Below are 21,352 nucleotides of genomic sequence, written 5' to 3' on the forward strand. Positions count from 1 at the left end.
GAATTCTGCACTCACCACACAACAGTGAAGTCTCCAGAGAGCTGACAGACTTCTAAACCTAGGAGACTGTTCACACAGTTCTCTGCCTCCAGGTATCTTGCCAAAATAGACAGCCAAGGAGTATGCAAAGGGCAAGTCCGCAAAAATAGAATAGGATTGGGAAAGGGCTTCAGGGTGAATTCACGATAAGTACATTTCATTAAAACTAGGAAAAGAAAAGAAAAACACCCTCCAGGAAACAGAAAAGCTTATACAAAAGCATCAAAGTAGTCACAACATACCACACAGCTCAGCTCTGAATAACACTTGCATGTCATAAAAATGTGACCCGATAGTTGGTCAGCCATCCGTGCCATCCACCAGATAATCCTGGAGTCCTGCCCCTGTGGCCCATGAAAGCCTGCTCTTCTGGTTCTCTTGCCGTTGGGGGAGACCACGTGGCAGATTCTGGTCACGGAAGGACAGACCTCCTTTCAGTTCCCTCCGTCTGACTTGGCCACTGCAGGGTTTGAGATGGGGCCACCCCGCTGGGTCCCCGACCTGGCTGTGATGAGGCAGAGCCGTCCCACCAGCCTGTGAGGGACATGTCGCATGAGGAGACATACACCTCGGTTGTTTGAAGCTCCGGAGGTTCCAGAGCTGTTACTCCTGCCTCTCCAGACCGACCCACAACAATTTTAACCATTCTGGGAGAAGGGGTCTGGCAGAGACCTCTGGTGGTCCTTCAGTATATCTTTGCTTCATTTGGGTTTTAGCTGGCACATGGCTACCAGTTTAATAGGTTTCAGAACCTTCTTTGCGGCCAACCGTGGCCACGTGACTGAGATGTGCGCGTGAACTTTTGGTTCTCAAAGGTTTTGTGTGCCCCTCCTGCCCCTCACGTTTTGGGGGACGGAGCTGACACATGAGGGTGATGAGCCCCCTCAGGCCTCTGGGGAAAGCCCCTCCCCCGCAAGGGGCGAGGAAGCAACCTGGGTCTGGGCCACCTCTGGAGGAAGGCCACTCAAGCTCCCGAGTGCCTTCCGGCTCACGTTTTCACTTGGGAGGTGCTGTCGTCTCAAAATGTCCCCGCCAGATTCATATGTTGAAATCCTAACCCCTGGAGGAGATGGTAAGTAACAGGGTGAGGCCTTTGGAAGGTGCTCAGGCCAGGAGGGTGCAGCCATGCGTGGGATCCAGGCTCTTACGAAAAAGGCTCCGGAGAGCTCCACAGCCCCGTCCGCCCTGTGAGGACAGAGCAAGAGGTGTCCAGCTGGGACACAGAAAGAGAGCTCTCACCGAACCATGCTGGCGCCATGATCTCCAGCCTCCAGCCTCCAGAGCTGTGAGCAATAAGCTCCTGCTGTCTACGAGACTCCCAGTCTGTGGTATTTGGTTAGAGCAGCCCAAAGGGACTAAGACGAGAGAGAAATAAAACGCCAGCGTGTTCCAGTCGCTTATCCCCGCTACCTCTGTTGAAGCAGCCAGCTGACATCCTACCAAGGGGAAGGTTGGCAAGTGCACGCGGGTGGTGGGTGGCGGTGGCGGGTAGCATGGGTGCGCTCAGCCCCCGGAGCCGGTCGGTAATGCCTAAACCTAGAACATCAAGAAGTGACGGTATTAGCCTGTTGCGTAGTGACGTAGACTGAAAAAGCCAAAGAGACAGCTACGAGACCTGGAGCTGGCTACCGCGGAGGAGGATGGAGGAAGACAGTGTAATAATGATGTGGTGTGATGGAGGCCTTAGCTCACACGACGGTGGCCATGATGGCGCCGCGGGTACGAGCATCAAATCAACAGAGAGAAGAGGAGGGGGAGGGGCTGCTTTCTCTTTTAAAAAGTAAGTCTCTCTAGGAAAAGCCAAAGCTTCCGGGAAGTCGTGTGGTCACAACACACGAGTAGTATTTACACTTCACTGGGAGCATTAAATCCTGACTTAATACCATCCCGTGATAGAAGGACACCCGCGGGGACAGTGGGGAGGTGTGCGAGCCGTGTCCCACGTCTCACGATGCCATTGAGCACGAATAAATCAAGAAAGCTGTGAGAGAGACATAACTTGAACACATGGAGGTAAATCACCAAAAAGGAGAAAGTGCTCACCTTGGCCGAGGGGCCGAGGGCTGAGGTCGGGCTGCCCGTGCTTGGCACAGGCCTTCCCGTAGCTTTTGCCATTTCAAACTTATTATGTGCTTGTTACTCCCTAGATGAAAATAGACGTTATTCTTTAAAAAACGTAGGCCTCAGAGGACACTGAAGCCTGGCTCCCTCTCGGCCTCTCTTCCAGTTCAGCTCTCCCCACTCCCGTGACCACTGGGGAGGCCAACGTGGATGAGCCTGACAGGGCTGGGGGGTGGGGGCCCTAGGGCTTTCCAGAGAACACAGAAAATAAAGGGCTTTCTTTCGTTGCATTTAGTAATGACAGTAGTTGGACTTGATGCCAGGTGAAGTAACAAACGCTGAAAACATACGTCCTCACTGGGGTCCGCAGCAGCCACCCCGTGGGAGTCCCTTGGGTGGTATGTGTCCCCAGATGGGTGCTCTGACGCCTCTTCACTCCTGCCCCTAATCGGAGTCTCTCGAATTATAAGGACTATGTACACGAAGGAAGATCCTTCACGAGAAAAGGAAATTTTCCTGTGCTTCCTACGTGGTAAGGCGTGTCTGCTACTGCAGCACCATGGGGTAGAAGCCGTGCTATAAAGCTGGGGATCAGGGGGCCCCTGAACGCTGCCCTGGCCGGCACAGCAGGGCGCCCAGAGCAGAGGCCTGTCCGTCAGTCCTGGCGGCTGCCGTCCCTCCACGAGCACAGGTCGAACTCACGGGTGCACCGCCGGAACGTCCTGCTCCGTGGAACGAGGGGGTCTTTTACTCCACTAAATGCACCCTCCGTTTAGAGTAGCACGCCCACCATGGTGAAACCAAGCTGTGTTGGGGTGTTCAGGAATGTCCTCTAAATAGAAAATAAGTTCGTATTTGACAGGGCCTGGTCCAGACCACGGACCAGGGGTCCAGACGTGACGCGGTTCGTTGCGTGAGTTGCCTGACAAGGGTCATGAACGCTCCTCAGGCAGGAGGCTCCGTCCTCACTCCACGACCCCAGGACGGGACTCACTCTAGGCTCCTGAGAAGTGTCCCCAAATCCACAGCAGGTACCACCGTCTCGCCTGTGAACCCGACTCTCGTGGGCAACTGGCTGGCTCACTGCTGGCCGCCGCATCCTAGAACGCTGTCCTTCTGTTCTGTGGATCCGGCTTTGAGATCAAGGGAGAGGACAGGAAAATGGCCCTGAAACTACACCCCGCTCCTCCACAGCAGGCCCTGGAAGGAGCACGGTGCGAGGGTGGGGTGCCACCGCGATCCCCAGCACTGCCTGCTCGGGGTCTCTCCTCACAGCCTCTGCAAGGGGGGGAGAGGGGGACCAAGGCCTTCCCTGTCCCTCCCCGTAACAAAGCCAAGGAGAACGTTCAACAGAGAAGAGACGTCGACAGGCAGCTTTGCAGGGGAGGCACGGGAGGACCGGGGCTCTGAGCTCAGCGGCACCCCGCTGCGGACCTCGTGGCCCCACTTCCCGCACCCACGACATGACACGCGAGCAGATACGACTTTCTTTCCTACCTCCCAGTGCTGCCCAGAGCGGCCCACTTGGTTATTTACTTCCTAAACCCAGGTATGGTGGAAAAGCTGCAGGTCACCCAGGAGGTAAGGGGACAGTTTTGGGGGAGCAGGGCCGACAAGGAAGAGTGTGGTGCCTTTAACCGTGGCAGTCGTCAGGGGCCTCTAGGGACTAGCTCCGCGGACGAATCCAGTGCCGGGCGGCGGCTCGGCCGTCGTTAGGAAAGCAAGCAAGACACGGAAGAAGAAGGGAGACAGCCAAGTAGAAAGACGTTATCCTTTATAAATAAGACGTTCGTTTGTGTCAGTATTCACAATAAAAAAATATACATTACTTCAAATAGACCTTCTCTGGCTAAAATACCCGCACGTCCGGGACCGCGGTCCGACTTCACTTCACTGTGCGGCCTCTGCCTCTGTACTTTCCGGGGGAGCCCCTTCCCGGGGTCCTGTGTGCACGGTGGGCCCCTCCTCACCAGCCACCAGGACGAGGTCCCCCTCCCCAGACACTAGGGAACCCGGATGGGGCAAGATCAGCCCGTCGGAGGTCTGAATAAACAGCGGTTCTTGGCCCTGAGACGACAACTCGCCGCACCCGCTGGTAATTTCAAAAGCCACAGCTTCGCCAACAGCAACAATACTGGCCAGTCCTCGCTGGTCAGCATGGGCCTGGGGCCCGCAGGGGAAGGGGTCCGAGTCCCCCGCACAGCTTCCCTGACCCCCATCAGTGGACAGCGCCCCCGCCTGGCCCGGCCGAGGCCCCAGCTCCCGCACGGTCCTGTGGGCACAGTCGGCCGGCACCGTGGCCACGGACAAAGCGCTCAGCAGCCCAGGGCCTGCATCCTCTGTAAGCGGGATGTGGCTGGGGCTGGTCTGCTGGCCTTTCTGCTGGGAGTCCCGCATCTCGAGGTTTCCAGACCCAGAAGGCGGCAGGGAGTCCTCTCCTCCAGTGGACGTCAAGGTGCTGCAGAGAGCCCGGCTCCTCCGGCTGTCCCCCGAGTTCCAGGCTACAGAGTGTTCCAGAACATTCTCCTCAGGGAATGCTGCCACCTGTCCCTGCGTCCGCGCCCTGGGCTCTCCTGACTGAGGACAGAGACTCGGCCCACTGACATGCTGATACGAGAAAGCAGGAGCTACAGACCCACTCTCGGCCTCTAAGTCAGCAAGTGCTTTAAGCTGTTGGCCTGCATGCAACACGCTTCTGTCGCTCTCAGAAACCGGCATCGTGTGGCTTTCTTCAGAGTGGTGAGAGGTGTTCCCACTTACGTGACGGGCACAACCTAAACAGTTCAGAAAAACAGGTAAGCGTCCGTGTACGGTGGTACGGCCTTTCCACTGCACTCTCTATCCCAAACAAGCCAGTCCAAATGAACTTTCTGGCAAAACAAATGGAAACCTAAACTCTCCTTGCTCCTGGGGATTGGCAGCGTCCAAGTATGGAGGAAGCTGCAAGAGGCGACATGGATTCATTAGGTGAGGGCGGCTGGGTACCAAACGGGCCAGGGTTCTCCCTGCTCCCACTGGACCAATCTGCCCTCCCCTTCCGCAGAATTCTACGTTCTAAAACGGAGAATGCCTCTTTCAACTGGAGACCTTAGGATCAAGTGGTTTGGGAAAGCGGTGTCATTACTCTCGTACGCCATATGCTCAGTGTCTAGTTGATAGGTTGGCTAGAGCAGAATAAAAACCAGAGTGGGTCCTGTTTCCAATGTTAAATCCCAACTGCCCTTGGAGCCAAGTCTCAGGAAAGCCAAGCCACCGGCGTGGCGTGTCCTCAGGACCCTCCTGAAAGCGATCCACTCACCAGCGTGCGGTGGCTCTTCATTTCGGTAAGGGATTTGAGAAAGCCTCCCAGACCTCAAGACTCACGGGGAACCAGAGGGAACAACAGAGCATGGGCAGGTTGGGATAAAACTCTTGAGAAACCAGGTTCTCTTAGATCTGGCCCCAGTGGCAGCCGCCAGTGGAAAGCAAGCCTCTGATCGCGGGGCGCGCACCGCGAAGAGCGTTTACCCTCACTGGCGGCTGGGGCGCAGGGGGCGGGCTTCTGCGGGCCTCCGCGGTCGGCAGCGGGCTCAGGGGTGTCCCGGGGCGGAGCGTCTCTTCTGGTCCTCTTCACCCCGGCCAGGCCCTCCTCTGCAGTCTGTGAAGAGGAGACCCAACCAGCTAAGACTAGGAGGAAGCAGCAGGCTCGCGCTTCTCCTTTCTGGAGAACAGCGTTGTGGGCTGAAGTCAAAGCAGGGGGGCTCGGCGGGTCACCCGGCACCCCCTTCCGCGCGTGCCCACCTCGTTTCCCCGCTTCTGCTGGCTGGCTTCCTCCGGCCCGGCCTGGCCCAGCTGCCTGCTGGTGTGCTTGGCTGGCACGCACTGTGCGTGCGCCTCTGGTTTCCTCAGGAATTCTGTGATTCCCAAAGACTCGGCCAGCTGGGGAGGAAGGGCGCACAGGGGGGCAGCACATCAACACCGGATTACAGGACCGAGTGAGCCTGGGAAGCCCCGCCACGCGGCGAGGGCCCCCTGAACACCGACAGACACGAAGATGCACGCGAAGTTCGGCGGAACAGCTCAGGAGAAAACGAGCCCTTACCAGAACCTGGAAGGTTCTGCGTTAGCACAACGTAGAAGCACACACCAAAAAGTTTTTTAAACACGCTCTCTTCAGCATCAGTCAGACACCGGAGTGAGTTCTCGCCCATGATTCCTTCCGTTCTGAATGCTCACTGGTACCTTCCTGCCCATTCCAGAACAAGGTCTCCTCTTCCAAGCAGTGCAAAGGGTGAGGATGTGGGGGCCTGAGAGCCGAGCTGGGCCCCGGCTTCTCTGCTCCTGGCCGAGGGGACCTTCCTGATCCTGTGAGGGGGACTGCAGCTGCCCGGGCGGGGGCGGGGGCGGATTTGTGAAGACCAGATAAAGGTGACAAGTGACACCTGTCACTTACGCATGGACACAGGAAGGGAACACCGCGGAGCAGGAGGGAAAGGGGCAGGGAAGGAGGGGCAGCAGATCAAGGTCCGGGTAGAAGACAGCCCCTCAGGTTCAGCGCCTCCCAACCTGCCTGTGTCCCCTGCAAGCTGGGCCACTGTCTGTGCTCCTAGGAGGCTGTGGCTCAGCCTCAACTGCCTGCAAAGATGGGTCCCGATGGGCGTGCACAGCACTGCGTGTCCAGTCCGCCTTGTGACAGGATGATACCCACATGTGTTGAGCTCACAGTCTAAAAAACATGTAAGTTGGGGCATGTGGGTGGCTCAGTCGGTTGAGTGTGTGACTCTTGATCTTGGCTCAGGTCATGATCTCTGGGTCATAGTATCGAGCCCCGAGTCGGGCTGCACGGAGTCTGCTTGGGATTCTCTCTCTCCTCTCCCCCTGCCCCACCCCCCTCCCCATGCGCTCTCTCCCTAAAACAAATAAATATTTAAAAACAAAAAACAAAAAAAAACCATGTAAGTGATTCCTGCCCACCAAGGCATCTGTATGAAGCTTAGAAAAAACCCATTACGGGCGCCTGGGTGGCTCAGTAGGTTAAGCGTCTGCCTTCAGCTCAAGTCATGATCTCAGGGTCCTGGGATCAAGCCCCACGTCGGGCTCTCTGCTCAGCAGGGAGCCTGCTTCTCCCTTTCCCTCTCTCTTTCTCAAATAAATAAATAAAATCTTAAAAAAAAAAAAAAAAGAAAAATCCATTATATTTCTATAATATGTAATTCAAGAAGGTAAAATATAAAAGTTTATTATGTAATATTAAATATTGAATTTATATAAAACTAATGACCAAAAACCCCCCAAAAGCCAAAACCCCAAAACCCATGGACTGTTACAGTGTGGTTCAAGACTGCTTGCTACGGAAGTAAGGTACCCTCTGTGACGCTAATGCTAGGAGCAGGCGGGCAGACCCATCCCCAGGTTAGTGGACCCTCAAACAGCAGTTAAAGGCAACATGGCCCAAGTATTCCTTATGGTTGTGAACCAGGACAGTGGCTGCCCCACTCTGACCCCAAACTTGCTAGTTGGGTTCTTCTTTCCAGCTCTTGGCTCAGGCAGAAAACCCTGAGGGTAAAGCCTCCCATGAGGGGAACCGAAACCACCCCCCCAAGCAACAAGGACTGCCCCGAGCCAGCAAGACCCCTCAGGACTGAGCCCAGGACAATGAGACTGGACCTTCGCTGCCCTTGCACGTACCCACCCACATTCACCCTACATTCTCCTTACATAAACCTGGAAGGATCTTCAGCACTTGGGAGACGGTCTTTGAGACGCTAGTCCGTGGTCCTCCTGGTGTCGGCCTTGCTGAAATAAACTCCTTTCTTGTGTCCCCACCACTCACCTCTCTGCCTGTGGATTTTGTCGGCGGTGAGTGGCCGAGCCTGATGTGTTTGGGACCCTGGAGCCAGCTACAGTTGTATGAGTAAACGGGCATATTTAAAGCCATGGCATCACTCAGCGCTCCATTTCAAGGTGGGGCTGAGGGCTGGGGGCGAGGGGGCCTGCCCGGCGGGGACCCCTGAATTAGGAGACCACACAGGACACACTGCGCCCAGCAAAGGTTTTATCTAAAACAAGTAAGACCACATCAGTTCAAAACTTACTTTTATCCAAAACCCAATATAGCCAGAGGCAACTGGATGATGACGATGACAGGGAAATGAGGATTCTGTCAGAACCCCCACAGTCCGTGTCTGTGACCCCAGTCACCCTCACACATACACCCTACCAACTGGGCTGTTCCCTGACGTCAGCAGTGAGAGAGAAGACAATGGTGCTTTCAGTTGCCGTCAGCCTCTGTGCATTCCTGAGGTTCCCCAAACAAGCGCCATTTGCTTTTAAAAAAATGTCACGTGATGGGAAAAAGAGAGCCGAAAAGAAGTTGACTATGAGATGTCACTACTAAAAACATGCTCCTCTGGGGTGCCTGGCCGGCTCAGTAGGCGGAGCATGCGACTCCTGATCTCGGGGTCGTGAGTTCAAGCCCCACGGTTCTAGATGGAGATTACTTTAAAAAATAACTAAAAATAAAAACATTCTTCTCTTTAAATGGATATCCCTCTTTTGGCAAATGTAAAAGCAAAACTTTTTCCTGTGTGAGACCGTTACCTTATTGTTGCTTATTTCCAGAGGCTCCCGGGAACACAGACCAGAACCACTGAGGTAATCTTGACACATTTTCTTAACCATTTTATGCAACTCTTCAAATTCCTTATACACAGCTGGGAACAAAGGTTTTGCTAGATGACCTGTTTCAACCTCCATGAAGATAAAGATGACAAGAGAGGTTTAAACCAGAGGCAATGAAATGGCAACTACAGAAAGAAGCTTCGAGGAGGGAAGCTTACAAGCTCCTCAAAGCTGTCAGTGGCCTATCATTTCCTCCACTCCCTGGTCACTCCCCGGTCAGAGCCCGTGGGTGCCCAGCACTGTGCTCGGTGGGGACACCAGGACGGGCCAGAGAGCGCACGGCCTCCCGGGGGAAGGCACCAGGGGGCTGTGGGCCAGAGCTCCCAAGGAGGCGTGGCGGGGGGTGGGGGCGGGCAGGAAGGGACCAGAGAGGCCCTGGGGACAGACCTGCAGGCGGGAGGAGCGCCTTACTCCTCTGGGCAGCTCTGGGGGCACCTCCTGCATAGTCAGAGCAGGCTCACCAGGGCGGAGAGCCTCGTCACCAGGCCGGCGAGGGCAGGGAGAAAGGCGACAAGGGCCCTGGGCTGACCATCGTTGGCCGCCACCACTTTCTTGCCTCGCGCACCACGTTACAACAGGCAGGGGAGGCCCAGGCCCCGAGGCCAGGTGTCCGGGGGGTTGGGGGTGGGCAGGCTCACTTCGGCTCTGTCCTGGGGGAGGGAAATGATTCCAGATGGCCTGGCTTTTCTAAAATAAATGTGAAGGAGGTCTTTCTAAGTAACTTCAAATCACGCCTCCATCATTTAGAATCGCTAAGACGACTCACCTTCATCAGAAGAAACTCGTACACGGTCACGACCTGGGCCAGCTGAGGCAGCGCCAACTCCACTAGAGCGTCTCGGTCACACTGGTGCAGAAACTACCGGAAGGAAGCATTTGACAGCTTTGAAAGCCCCGAAAGAATCTCCCAGGAGCCAACAAGTTGATGCAACAAAGCACATAAAAGTTCCCCCAAATCTCAGTGATGCAGCAACTCCCAACTGTAAACATTCTGTGTATTAAATATCTCACTTGTCTATCCATTGACGAAGTCTATGATCAACTCTGGATTCAAAGTCTGACTCCCCTTTGACAGCATGGAGCACTTAGTGGGTTCCAGGCCCTGGGTCAGGAAATGTGTTCCCTACTCTCCGGGGACACAAAAAAGCAAGCAAGTCCCGGGCAGCCTGCAGTCTAGAGACCACTGTCAAAGGATAGGCCGGGGAAGAGGAGGACCCAGGTGAATGCAGGGGTGGCTCAGTGGGGGGGTGGGGGGGAGAGAGATGCAGGGACAGCAAGGTCCTCAGGATAAGGGGAGTCGTCAGGGAAAGGGCAGAGGAGTCAGGAATGACTGCGGGTTCCCAGCTCGAGCCCAGGCAGACCCTGGGCAAGTTAGGGGTGGGAAGTGGACGGTGGGACGGTTTATAGGACGCCCGGGTGGGGACGTCTGGAATCAGAGCTCGGGGGCTCAGGAGATGTGACTGGGGCGAACCGGCAGTACGTGGGTGTCAGCAGAGGGCAGATGGCTGGGACACCAGGAGGATGGAGGAGGGCACCTGGGGAGGCAATGGCGTGGGAGGGAAGGGAGCAGTCTCAGAGACAGGAAGTGTCAGGGGCTCGGGAGCTCGCGAACCTGTCGGGTTCCTCATCTAAGCAGAGATAATGAAGGAAGGAAACCTGGAACTCAGCGCGGAGGCTGGGTTAGGGTGGCTGCGCTCAGTAGATGGTGGCATTTTGAATGTTAATGGATGAATCGAGTCAAGGACTACCTTACCCCCTACTCCAAAAAGTTAGTCATCCAGGATTAATTAACCCGCCCAATGAGAGAAAAGCAAATTCGCCAGGGTTTAAATTTCCCGCAAGAGCATGCAAGCTCACGAAGTTTTCTAGGAAACCCGCTTCCTCTCTGAAAACCTCTCGTTTCCCCTTGTGGGTGAGTCTGGAGGCCCTGGTTCCCTGATGGGCACCCTGACGCCCACTGTCTCACTAACTCGCTACCTCTAACTCTCTCTGCTACCCTTCACTTCTTCTGTTTTCTTAATTTAAATTCAATTAATTTACACATTTACATTCATTTATCAACAAATTTTTTTTAACTTGAAGATCAGCTGTGTGTCACTTCTTTTCCTTAATCACCTGGCCATTACCATCATCCTAGCCGAAGGCAATCCGGATGAATTTAGGGTTCCACTTTTCTAAATCAACCCCATTAAATTCACTAAGTCTACTCTCAAGGGACTGGGATGGAGATTCCAGGGTTCAAAACCTGAAACATGTTTCTAGACCTTAAAACTTTTCACAGAAGGGGCGCCTGGGTGGCTCAGTCACTTAAGCGTCTGCCTTCGGCTCAGGTCATGATCCCAGGGTCCTGGGATCGAGCCTCGCATCGGGCTCCCTGCCCAGCGGGAAGCCTGCTTCTCCCTCCCCCCACTCCCCCTGCTTGTGTTCCCTCTCTCACTGTGTCTTCCTCTGTCAAATAAATAAATAAAATCTTAAAAAAAAAAAAAAACACTTTTCACAGAAAAATAGAAACCATTTCTGTTGTTTTCTAAACTGCTTCTAAGAAAACATGGGTTATAATCATTCCACAACTTACAAAGGCAAGCAGCTCTTGCTATACCTAAAGCCCTCTTGTCATTTCAGATAAGGAAAGCTCGGAATTACTTCAGATAATACTATCCCTGAATTCATTACACACTTCATCCAATTACATTTCAGGTGAACTGCTTAGTTGATCCGGGTATTTGACTTTTAATTCAGAAACCTAATAGTGAATTGTCACACACCACGCCAAAGACACAGGTTTCAAGAACAGGGTCTCAGAGCCACGCACCTCCTTGAGCCTGGCTCTAGTCCTCGACGGGCTCTGCGCGCCCGCCGCATGGGCACCCCCAGGCGGGGGGGCTGCTCTGCTCCGCCCCAGGACGGCTGTGCTGGCCTCCGCCGGGGCTGTGGACGAGTCACTCCTTCTAGGGCCTGGGTGTCCCTCTGATCCCAAAAGGGCTGAATAACTTCCGTTTTCTAGTTCAGATACCAAGGCCTCTTCAACTTCTAGAGACTGGCTATTCTAGATAGCGTTGCACACCCAAAACAAAACAAAACAAAACAAAGTTTTATACGCCATAGTGATGACCTTAGGGCAAAAAAAATGTCAAGTCAAAAGCAAGGAACTTGCTAAATTATTTCTTCTTTGCACTATCAAGATGCATTAACTGTAATCAACTTAAACTTTCCCAACAAAGTTCCCCTTTAAGACATCCAGTGAGCATTAGTGAGCCGGTAAGGGCTGGCGGACAAACCATGACCCTGGGTGTTGCCCAAAATGAAACAAGGAACTTCTCTGACATCACTGTCATCTTACAAATTAAACTGAAATTACCCATGACTTTAAAAAAATCATTTCTTATTGGATATATTTCAAACACTATAAACTTCATACTTTGAAAATATACAGTTCAGTAGATTTTCGTACACCGAGAAGGTCGTGTAACCATCACCACTAATCCCAAAACATGTTTGTCCCCACCCCCCCACCCCCGAAGGACCCCTGTACCCATTGGCATCATTCATTCTTCCCTGCCCCCAGGCCCCAGGAGCTGTGAATCTACTCTCCGTCTTCATGGATTTGCACAGCTTTTGAAGAGTCCTGGGTCTGACACTGTCCAGCTATTTCCTCATTCTGCACCCACTCCCCCTCTAAAAACAGGAGTAATCCACCTCCATCTCCCAGGACTGATGGAACGTTAAATGAATACAAGGAACACACTTCACGTGGCAGCTACAGCTAGCCCCAAGTGTGTCCTCTGAACTCTTAACGGAATTTCCCCTCTAAATCTTCATTAGAGTGGAGCTCCAGGAGGAATGCCAGGTCTGTCTGTGGCTTTAGGTGCCATGAGTCTGCGCCTGGGAAAGGACAGGAGCGACACACGCCTGCACGTCCCTCCCCACCCCAGCAGCTGGAGGCACCCCTCACAGGCAATCTGGACAGCCACCACGCCCAAGGCCAAGGGCCAGTATTCAGGAAGTCAAGTATCTACAAATTGCTTCTGCTGTGGTGTAGGATTTCATTACTCTTTTTTTTTAAATTTTATTTATTTATTCTACATATAGAGCGCACAAGCAGGGGGAGGAGCAGAGAGAGGGACAAACAGACTCCCCGCTGAGCACAGAGCCTGACGCGGGGCTTGATCCTACGACCCTGAGATCATGACCTGAGTCGAAACCAAGAGTCAGACGCTTAACTGACTGAGACACCCAGGCGCCCCTAGGATTTCATTATGGAGGAAGTCGGAAGTGCCAGCTAGCCTGGTCATCCTGAGACAGTCCTGGGCACAGCTGTTGTCCCTTGGGATTATTAATAGTGCCCCTTTCACTCTCTGAATGTCCTGCTTTGGATGATAAACTACATGTCACCCTGGTCCTACCTCAACTGAAGTAGAGAGGTTTCTCAAAAGTTGGGGTTTTACCAGCCACAAGAGGTGCAGACCTCCCCCAACGAGGCAGCCTCGAGGGTGGGCTTTGAAGTCAAAAGACCTAAGTCTAATTCCCACCTGGCAGAGTCCTAGAAGATTGAAAACACTCCTGCCCAAAGGGGGCATGAATAAACAGTGCTGTGATTGAAGCTAATGCGACAGGGGGAGGTAGTACTTTTGAATCCTAACACAGGGCTGTCCCCTGGTTCTACCACTAGACCTCAGGAAGGATGTCCTGGGCCCACACAGTACCTGCTCAGGCCCCAAGGAGCTGATCTGTAAGCCAGAGTGGCCACCAGCCTCTCCCCTCCTTCAGGAACCCCTGCCCCACAGCAGGGAATGAGGCGGCCAGAGCGGACAGGCACTCATTTCCAGCATCCTCCAGGTCACTGAAATCACAAGCCCCCACTGACTAGCCACATCGACCCAACGCTGGTTTCTCTAACATTTCAGAAACTACAAATATAATCACCTAGCCACAAGCACAGACAGAAATAACAGCCAACACAAGTCGAAGGAAAAGGAAGGGAGGTTCTAGCGACGCGGGTGAGGGTGACCACGGAGGCCTGCCGTTTGTTAAAGGGATCCGTCTCGTCTGCATTTCATAAATAACTGACCTCTTGAACACAGCACACAAATGCACACCACACATTAGGGATGTGAAATTGCTGTCAGTAAATTCTGATGTGGTGATGCAACTCAGTGTAGCTTCTGTCTGCCTTGTCTGATTGTGAGTTTCTGAAGGGACAAAACGCGAAAGCAGCGTGTTACTGCTGACCCTCCAGGAAGCGCCCTTGTGGGCCGTTGCCCCCAACTCAGACCCTTCCCAAGGCCCGCTGTTATGTCAGCATCAGCCAAGAGTGCTCTGCGATTAGTTTTACCCACCAAATCTAAAGAATTAGCACCTCTATTCCCATCCAACACGCTCAGCGAACCCTACGACACACACCACACACAGGACACACCTGTCCTTGCTTGTTGGCGGCAGTGGGGACAACAGTGGGGGAGTGTCAGATGCCCTGCTCTGGTCATCTTGGCTCTACTCGAGCCTTCCCCTGAACCCCCATCAGATACCACAGAGGTTCACTTCAGGATGGGCAGGAAGAAGGCCACAGTCAGCAGACAGAAACATTACCTGCAGGCCAGCCCGTGGAGACTGGGCCCCGTCCTCACTTAGAAGGGCTGGTGTGGACGGCCCCGGCGACGTCAGGCTAGCGGTCCTGCCCTCCGTGCAGCCTCGAGTCGCGCTCCTGTTGGCTTTCTCAGACAGCAACTCTTCAGGCTCCAGCTGGCCGTGGCCTGGATTCAGTTTAAGATGCCGGGCCAGGCCCCCCTTTCCAATGTAGGATTTTTCACACGTCTGACACTTAAAACTCTTGGGCCTCAGGGAGCAGCTGGACAAGTCAAAGAGCACCTGCTTTTCCCTCTGTTCTTCATCTTCTTCCACACTCAGTTCTGAGTAATCGTCAGAATCTGACAAGTGACCGTCAGCCAAATCCTCCGTTTTTATGAATTTATAATCTTTAGCTTTATACTTGGGAGGTCGAGATATCCGTCCAGAACGTGTTTTCACTTTTAAGGACTTTTTTAGTTTCTCAGTGTGTTTTGTGTGCAAGCTGGAAATAAATAAATTTGCTGAACTGGATGACACAGATGTTGCTGCTGGTGGGTCAGAAGCTGACAAGGGGGTCAGCGGGGCACCCTGTCCATTTGGAGCCAGGGGCTGGAGGGCGGGCAGGGGCCTCTGCACAAACACCTGAACGGGGGACGAGCTGCTCAGGAAGCGCGGCTGGGGCCCGGTGCTCAGGATGGGCTGCACCCGGAACCCCAGCACCCTGGAAGGCCTCGCGGGCAGCTGGCTCAGCCTGGCTGGCTTGGGCTGGATGGTGGCCAGTGGGGGCACTGGCCTTTGCTGACCCTTCATTTCTCCAGATGTTATCTTGACACAGATGGCTTCCAGTTGCTTAAATACAGAAAGAGAAAAGCATTAGGCTCATCAGCATTTCTACAATTCTGCTCTCATTTTTTTTTTTTTTAAAGATTTTATTTATTTATTTGAGACAGAAAGAATGAGAGACAGAGAGCACATGAGAGGGGGGAGGGTCAGAGGGAGAAGCAGGCTCCCTGCCGAGCAGGGAGCCCGATGCGGGACTCGATCCAGGGACTCCAGGATCATGACCTGAGCCGAAAGCAGTCGCTTAACCAACTGAGCCACCCAGGCGCCCTAATTCTGCTCTCATCTTAAATGTATTATTGAAATTGTTTCTAAGTTATAAAATACATTTTACCTATAAAAGTCTATTTAATGGATCCGTACTGTTTACAAAGGTGTTTCTCAAGCTTTCCGACCAGACCTTTACATCACATCCGTATGTGCACACAGAAACATTTGCACACATAAATTAAAGTTCACGAAATCACTTACCATTTCTACATAAATGCCTTCTGATAGTATCTATTCCATATCATTTTTGAAAAAATACTAATCTTAATCCACTAAATTGACTTCATGACCCAATAAGAAGTATCCTTCTTTACAGTTTTACCACATTTGTATTTACTTGGAATTCCTAGTATTCTAAATTGGACTCAACTCAATAAATAGGCTCATTTTCTTGAAAAGTTAATGAAATTCTAGAAACAAAAAAAGCCATAAAGAACAATGTAACACAGGTTCCTACCACCTGCCTCAAGGCACGCAACATTACCCTCATAAGCTCTCTGCTATCCTCCCAATCTGTGTGCTCTCTTCCTTCTTCACGCTAGATTGAAAGTTTATCGATCGTTCTCATGCATTTTTTTAAAGATTTATTTATTTGAGAGAGCGAGAGGGAGAGAGCGAGCATACCCAGTGGGGAGGGGCAGAGGGAGAGGAGAGGGAGAATCTCAAGCAGATGCCCCGCTGAGCATGGAGCCCGACACGGGGCTCGATCCCACAACCCCGAGATCATAACCTGAGCCGAAACCAAGAGACAGATTCAACCGAGCCACCCAGGCACTCCTCTTATGCATTTTTTATATTACATATGTAGATATCCCTAAAAATATGCAGTTCAGTTTTGTCATGTTTTTCAACTTCATGTAAGTGAATATCATCTCCTGCAACTTGGTGGGGCTTTTTCAGGTTTTTACTCCCCATCCATATCAAGGTGTATAGCTCTCATTTACTCTGCAGTAAGAAAACACTCTCCTGTTGATGGACAAGTATCTCCAACCCTGTGTTCCTGTGGTGTGCTCAGACCCTTCATGGACGTGTGTGCATATGTGTGAGTTTCCCCAGGACACATACCTAGGAGTGGGGTGCTTACCTTCAACAACTTTTTAACATCTAACAAAATCTTAGGGGAGCCAGGGTGGCTCAGTCGGTTGAGCGTCTGACACTTCATTTCAGCTCCGGTTGTGATCTCAGCGTCGTGGGATCGAGCTCATTGGGCTCCACGCTCAGTGGGCAGTCTGCTTCAGAGTCTCTCTCCCTCTCCCTCTGCCCCTCCTCCCACTTGTGTGCTCTCTCTCTCTCTCTCTCTCTAAAATAAATAAATCTTATAATGCACATGCTTTTTGACACAGCAACTCCGCTTCTTGGATTCCACAAGAAACATAGGTACCAAGATGTAGGTCCAGGAGGTACACGACAGCACGGTCTGTGACAGCAAAGCGCCCACCAGAGGGGAGGGCTGCCGCCAACAATGTTCCACAAATCATTATCGAGCAGTGACCATGTGCCAGGGCCAATATAGGTGTTAGCGATGTGACGGTCATGGGTTCAGGGGAGAGGCAGCGAAACGGACATGACTCAGGGCCTCACAGTGCAGAAATAGTCAGCGTCTTTGTCCAACCTCATCATCCGGGACAGGCTTCCCCAACCTTGGCACCACGGACATTTCGGACCACTAATTCTGTGTAGCAGGGGCCGTCCTGTGCACTGGAGGATGCGGACAGCAGCCCTGCCTCCACCCACTAGATGCCAGGGGCAGCCCCCACCTCGGGACAAAAATGTCTCCAGACACCGCCAAACGCCTCTCTAGGGGAAAATGGCCCCCTGGTTGAGAACCGCTGATTTGGGGCCACCCACAGGCTCTGTTTGGACTCAACCCTATACCGTGTGGAGGGTCGATAAAAACGTCACACAGGGCAGAGCACCGCCTCTCACTGAAATCAAGCTGGAGTCCGTCTGTCTGTCTCCATGTGATACATCTACCACAGACAGCAGAGATGATTCAGTGTACTAGTTTATGAGGCCACGTACACAGCTGGAGCCAGGGACCCACGAGGACCCATCCTGGGGTACTTGTGAATGGAATGACAACGATCTTTCAATAATCACACCTGTTTCACATCATGACCATTTAGAATGTCTAACCTCTTGGGATGCCACCAGATGCCAGTACACAGCCCCCCCAAATCCTACTGTTTTAAGGGTACCTCGATTTTTAAATCTGCTCCAGACCAGTTCCCCTTGTGGGTGTTATACTTGATACTTTGTTATATATTTATTTTACTCAGCAAACTCTTACTAAGTATCTCTGTGTGCCAAAACTTACGCTGAAGCCAATGTGGGTGAGGAGCCGGGTGACACAGGGAGAGGTGATTCAGAGATACACACTTGCAGTTATAAAATAAGTCATGGAGGTGAAAAGTACAACACAGGGCATATGGTCAATAACACTGTAACACGCTGACGTCGTACGGTGACTGTGACTACACCTGTGGTGAGGCCTGAATAACGTACAAACTTGTGGAATGCTGTTGTACACCTGAAACTGTCAACTATACTTCAATTAAAAAACACACAGAAGGGCGCCTGGGTGGCTCAGATGGTTAGGCGTCTGCCTTCGGCTCGGGTCGTGGTCCCGGGGTCCTGGGATCGAGTCCCGCATCGGGCTCCCTGCTCCTTGGGAGCCTGCTTCTCCCTCTGCCTCTCTCTCTCTGTCTCTCATGAATGAATAAATAAAATCTTAAAAAAAAAAAACACACACAGAAAACATAAGCCAAGTCCTCGCCTCACCCTTGAGGAGGTGGGCGGCTTCCCCCGCCATGCCTCAGTCACCTGCAGACCTGCTGAATCAGGATCTCCTGCCCCGAAGTCTGTACTTTCAAAAGCTCCACTGACGATTCGGAAGGCTGACTAGGCTCCCTAAGGACACAATGACACAACGGTGCAGACAGGTGCAGTGAGAGAGGCGGCCCTGTGGGTGGGGAGGGGGAGGGGGAGAGACTTCCCAGGGGAGAGGACCTAAGAAGGCTGAAGAGAATTTTGGCCAGGTGGAAAGGTAGACTAGGTGTAAGGAAAAATGTGTGAATGCAGAGGCGCATGAAAAAGGGCGAGGCATGTTGGAAGGAACTGGGAATGTTTCTATGGTACAGGAACAGGGAGGATGGGGAGGGACGTGAGCCAAAATCTGACCGACGGGAGCGCATTCACTTGGTCTGTGCCTTCTGGTCCACCCCCCTCCCCACACACACACAGAGAATCACAAGGCCTGGGTTCTCTAAATGCACATCCCACCCTACCCCCACCACTGCCTGTCCCCTTCCGTATTTTCAACTGGGACTCATCCTTTGACAAAGTAATTTCTGATCCCTTCAGCCAGAAATAACTTCTCCTTTGTCTCTTTAGATCCAGTTCTTCATCTCTAGTTTTCTGACCTTGCTTAGAAGTTACCTGAGTCGGGGGGCGCCTGGGTGGCTCAGTTGGTTAAGCGACTGCCTTCGGCTCAGGTCATGAGCCTGGAGTCCCAGGATCGAGTCCCAGGATCGAGTCCCAGGATCGAGTCCCGCATCGGGCTCTCTGCTCGGCGGGGAGCCTGCTTCTGCCTCTGACCCTCCCCCCTCTCATGTGCTCTCTCTCTCTCATTCTCTCTGTCTCAAATAAATAAATAAAATCTTTAAAAAAAAAAAAAAAAGAAGTTACCTGCGTCGGGGCGCCTGGGTGGCTCAGTTGGTTAAGCGACTGCCTTCGGCTCAGGTCATGATCCTGGAGTCCCGGGATCAAGTCCCGCATCGGGCTCCCTGCTGAGCAGGGAGCCCGCTTCTCCCTCTGACCCTCCTCCCTCTCACGCTGTCTCTCATTCTCTCTCTCTCAAATAAATAAATAAAATCTTTAAAAAAAAAAAAAGAAAGAAGTTACCTGAGTCATGTTTTACCTCATTGGTTAGGCCATAACCTCCTTGGGTGCAAGGTACGTATCTGGTTTGCTTTTGTGGCTTCCCTGGCACAGCTGGGGCTCAAAGGGTACCAGCTGACTAGACAGCAAAATTACACTATTGTGAAGCCAGGGAGAATTTATACCTTCCCAGTCAGATTAGCTACAGGATACAATCATGCTGCTGCATTCTGATTAAGTGCGCTCGCATTTTATGGAAAATGTCATTTCTGGACTCTTTAAGGTGCCGTACCAAACCCAAAAAGCTGGGGTCACATTCAACAGGTGCTGGGGTGCAGCCACACCTGGGGAGCCGTGAGCAAAGTCACCCAACCTCCCTGAGCTTGTTCCTCATCTGGAGAATGCTGATACAAACACTTCCATGAGCCTGCTGAGACGCGACTGGCATGGTGCCAGGCATGGGACAGAGGCTCTGCAGACAGTGGCCACCACCGCCCTCCTCCTCCAGACTTGCTTGCACCACATATGCAGGCGACATTTGCTTCTTCGCAGAGTATGAGCTAGAAGGCTCATCCAACCAGCCATCCCTCTTGCGAATTAAGGAACCAAAGCCCAAAGAGGTTGGGTTACTCAGGGTCACACCTCTAGGAAACAGTCTGGGCAGAATCATAACTGTCTTCTCCAACATTAGCAAGACACCTCTCCAGTCTCGATCACCAACTGGGTACAACTCTAAGCAGCCAAAACCACTCCCTGAGAAAAACAAAAAACGAAGACTGCTAATAACAACGACAACAACGAACACTGTTGATTCTATTCTCCATCTATTTATTCTGAGAAGAAGCATCTCTCTGGCAACTTTGGGGTGAGAAGTGTCAGCGTCATTTGCAACCCCAGCTCTGAAAGGGGATGTGGCTTTACAGATGATGTGAAGGACCTCTGGCTTCAGGAGCTACACGGGACCCTCTGGGCTTGGAAGACCCTGCTCTAGTTCCAACTTCCCTAGTAGCCAAGAGCTGTGGGACCCGCGAAATAGTAACACGGAAATGGTATTCTGTAGTACACTGAGCGCTTTCATGTATTTCCTTCATTAAGCGTATGTCAGGCTCCGTGCTGGGCCCCGGGGCCCCAAATCCAGGCACTACCGCCCGGGCTGATAAGTCCTGCATCGAACGAGGACAGTGTGCGTAACTCTGCCCCAAGTCCCTGCGTTGGCACTCGCTGCACCCTCCACGGGGAAAGCTCTGCAGGCTGGTTCCGTTCAATGCATTCAGGTCTCCGCTCCGGTGTCAGGCCGGAGGACTACTCGTTCTACAGCAGCCCCTTGTCACTCCCAGAACCTCCCTCAGTCCTTCACCGGCTGTTCAAGGCTGCACCCGCGGCGCCTAGGGCAGTGCTTGGAACAAACACAGCGAGGGCTCCGCAAACGCGGGATGAATGACAAAGGCCTGAGGGAGGAGCCCGGCGGCACGGAGGCGCCCCGAGCAGCGCGGCGAGAGCGGGCGCGGTCCCCGGCAGGGGGCCCACGAGGCGCGCTGGAGGAGCTGCAAACGCGGGAGCGGTGACAGGCGGGGGCGGGCGCTGCCTCTCCTGCCCGGAGCTCCGAGGCCGGCGTGCGCGGCCGCGGGGCCGCGGGCCCCGGTCCGCCCGCCGCGAGGCCTCGGCCCCCTCCGGGCCTCAGTTTCCCCACGTCCCTCCCGGCGCCTCACCTGGGGCGGCAGCAGGCGCGGCGGGCGCGGGGCCTCGGCGTCGGGGCCCCGCTGCAAGGCGGCCTGCTGCGCCGCGTCCCGCAGCCGCCGCGCCGCGTCCTGCAGCACGAAGGGCGGCGGCGGCGGCTCGGCGGGCGGCTGCGCCTTCGTCACCTGCTCCAGGACCTGCCGCAGCTGCTCGGGGCCCAGCGGGGCCACGCGCGCGCCGGTGCCGCTCTGGCCGGGGGGGACCCGGGCGCCGCCACCGCCATCCTCGCTGCCGTCCTCAGCCTCCGGCTCCGCGTCCGCCATGGCAGCCGACACGGGGACTCGAACCCGCGCCACCGAGA

The 21,352-nt window shown here is 53.5% G+C and overlaps 1 protein-coding gene across 1 annotated transcript; it reads right to left on the minus strand.

Moving 5' to 3' along the window:
• Nucleotides 1-3,857: 3,857 nt before the first annotated feature.
• On the minus strand, nt 3,858-21,352 carry ZNF839 (zinc finger protein 839). The gene is made up of 8 exons (XM_081829880.1): nt 21,024-21,352; nt 14,347-15,174; nt 11,573-11,806; nt 9,527-9,619; nt 8,680-8,829; nt 5,881-6,018; nt 5,608-5,737; nt 3,858-4,874 (listed from the first exon to the last, which is right to left on the minus strand). The coding sequence occupies exons 1-8, from the start codon at nt 21,312-21,314 to the stop codon at nt 3,991-3,993; spliced, it is 2,748 nt and encodes a 915-aa protein (XP_081686006.1). The 5' UTR covers nt 21,315-21,352; the 3' UTR covers nt 3,858-3,990.

The sequence above is a fragment of the Leptonychotes weddellii genome, chromosome 9, assembly GCF_054177405.1.
Source record: "Leptonychotes weddellii isolate Sample4059 chromosome 9, ASM5417740v2, whole genome shotgun sequence".
In the NCBI taxonomy this organism is placed as follows: Eukaryota; Metazoa; Chordata; class Mammalia; order Carnivora; family Phocidae; genus Leptonychotes; species Leptonychotes weddellii.

Bases quoted from the DNA above. Each gene is read 5' to 3' on its own strand.
- ZNF839 (XM_081829880.1), bottom strand. From the start codon at position 21,314: ATGGCGGACGCGGAGCCGGAGGCTGAGGACGGCAGCGAGGATGGCGGT. The intron at 15,175-21,023 runs GTGAGGCGCCGG...TCTGTATTTAAG, and splicing joins CGCGCCTGCTGCCGCCCCAG to CAACTGGAAGCCATCTGTGT. The intron at 8,830-9,526 runs GTGAGTCGTCTT...ATCTTCATGGAG, and splicing joins ACGAGTTTCTTCTGATGAAG to GTTGAAACAGGTCATCTAGC.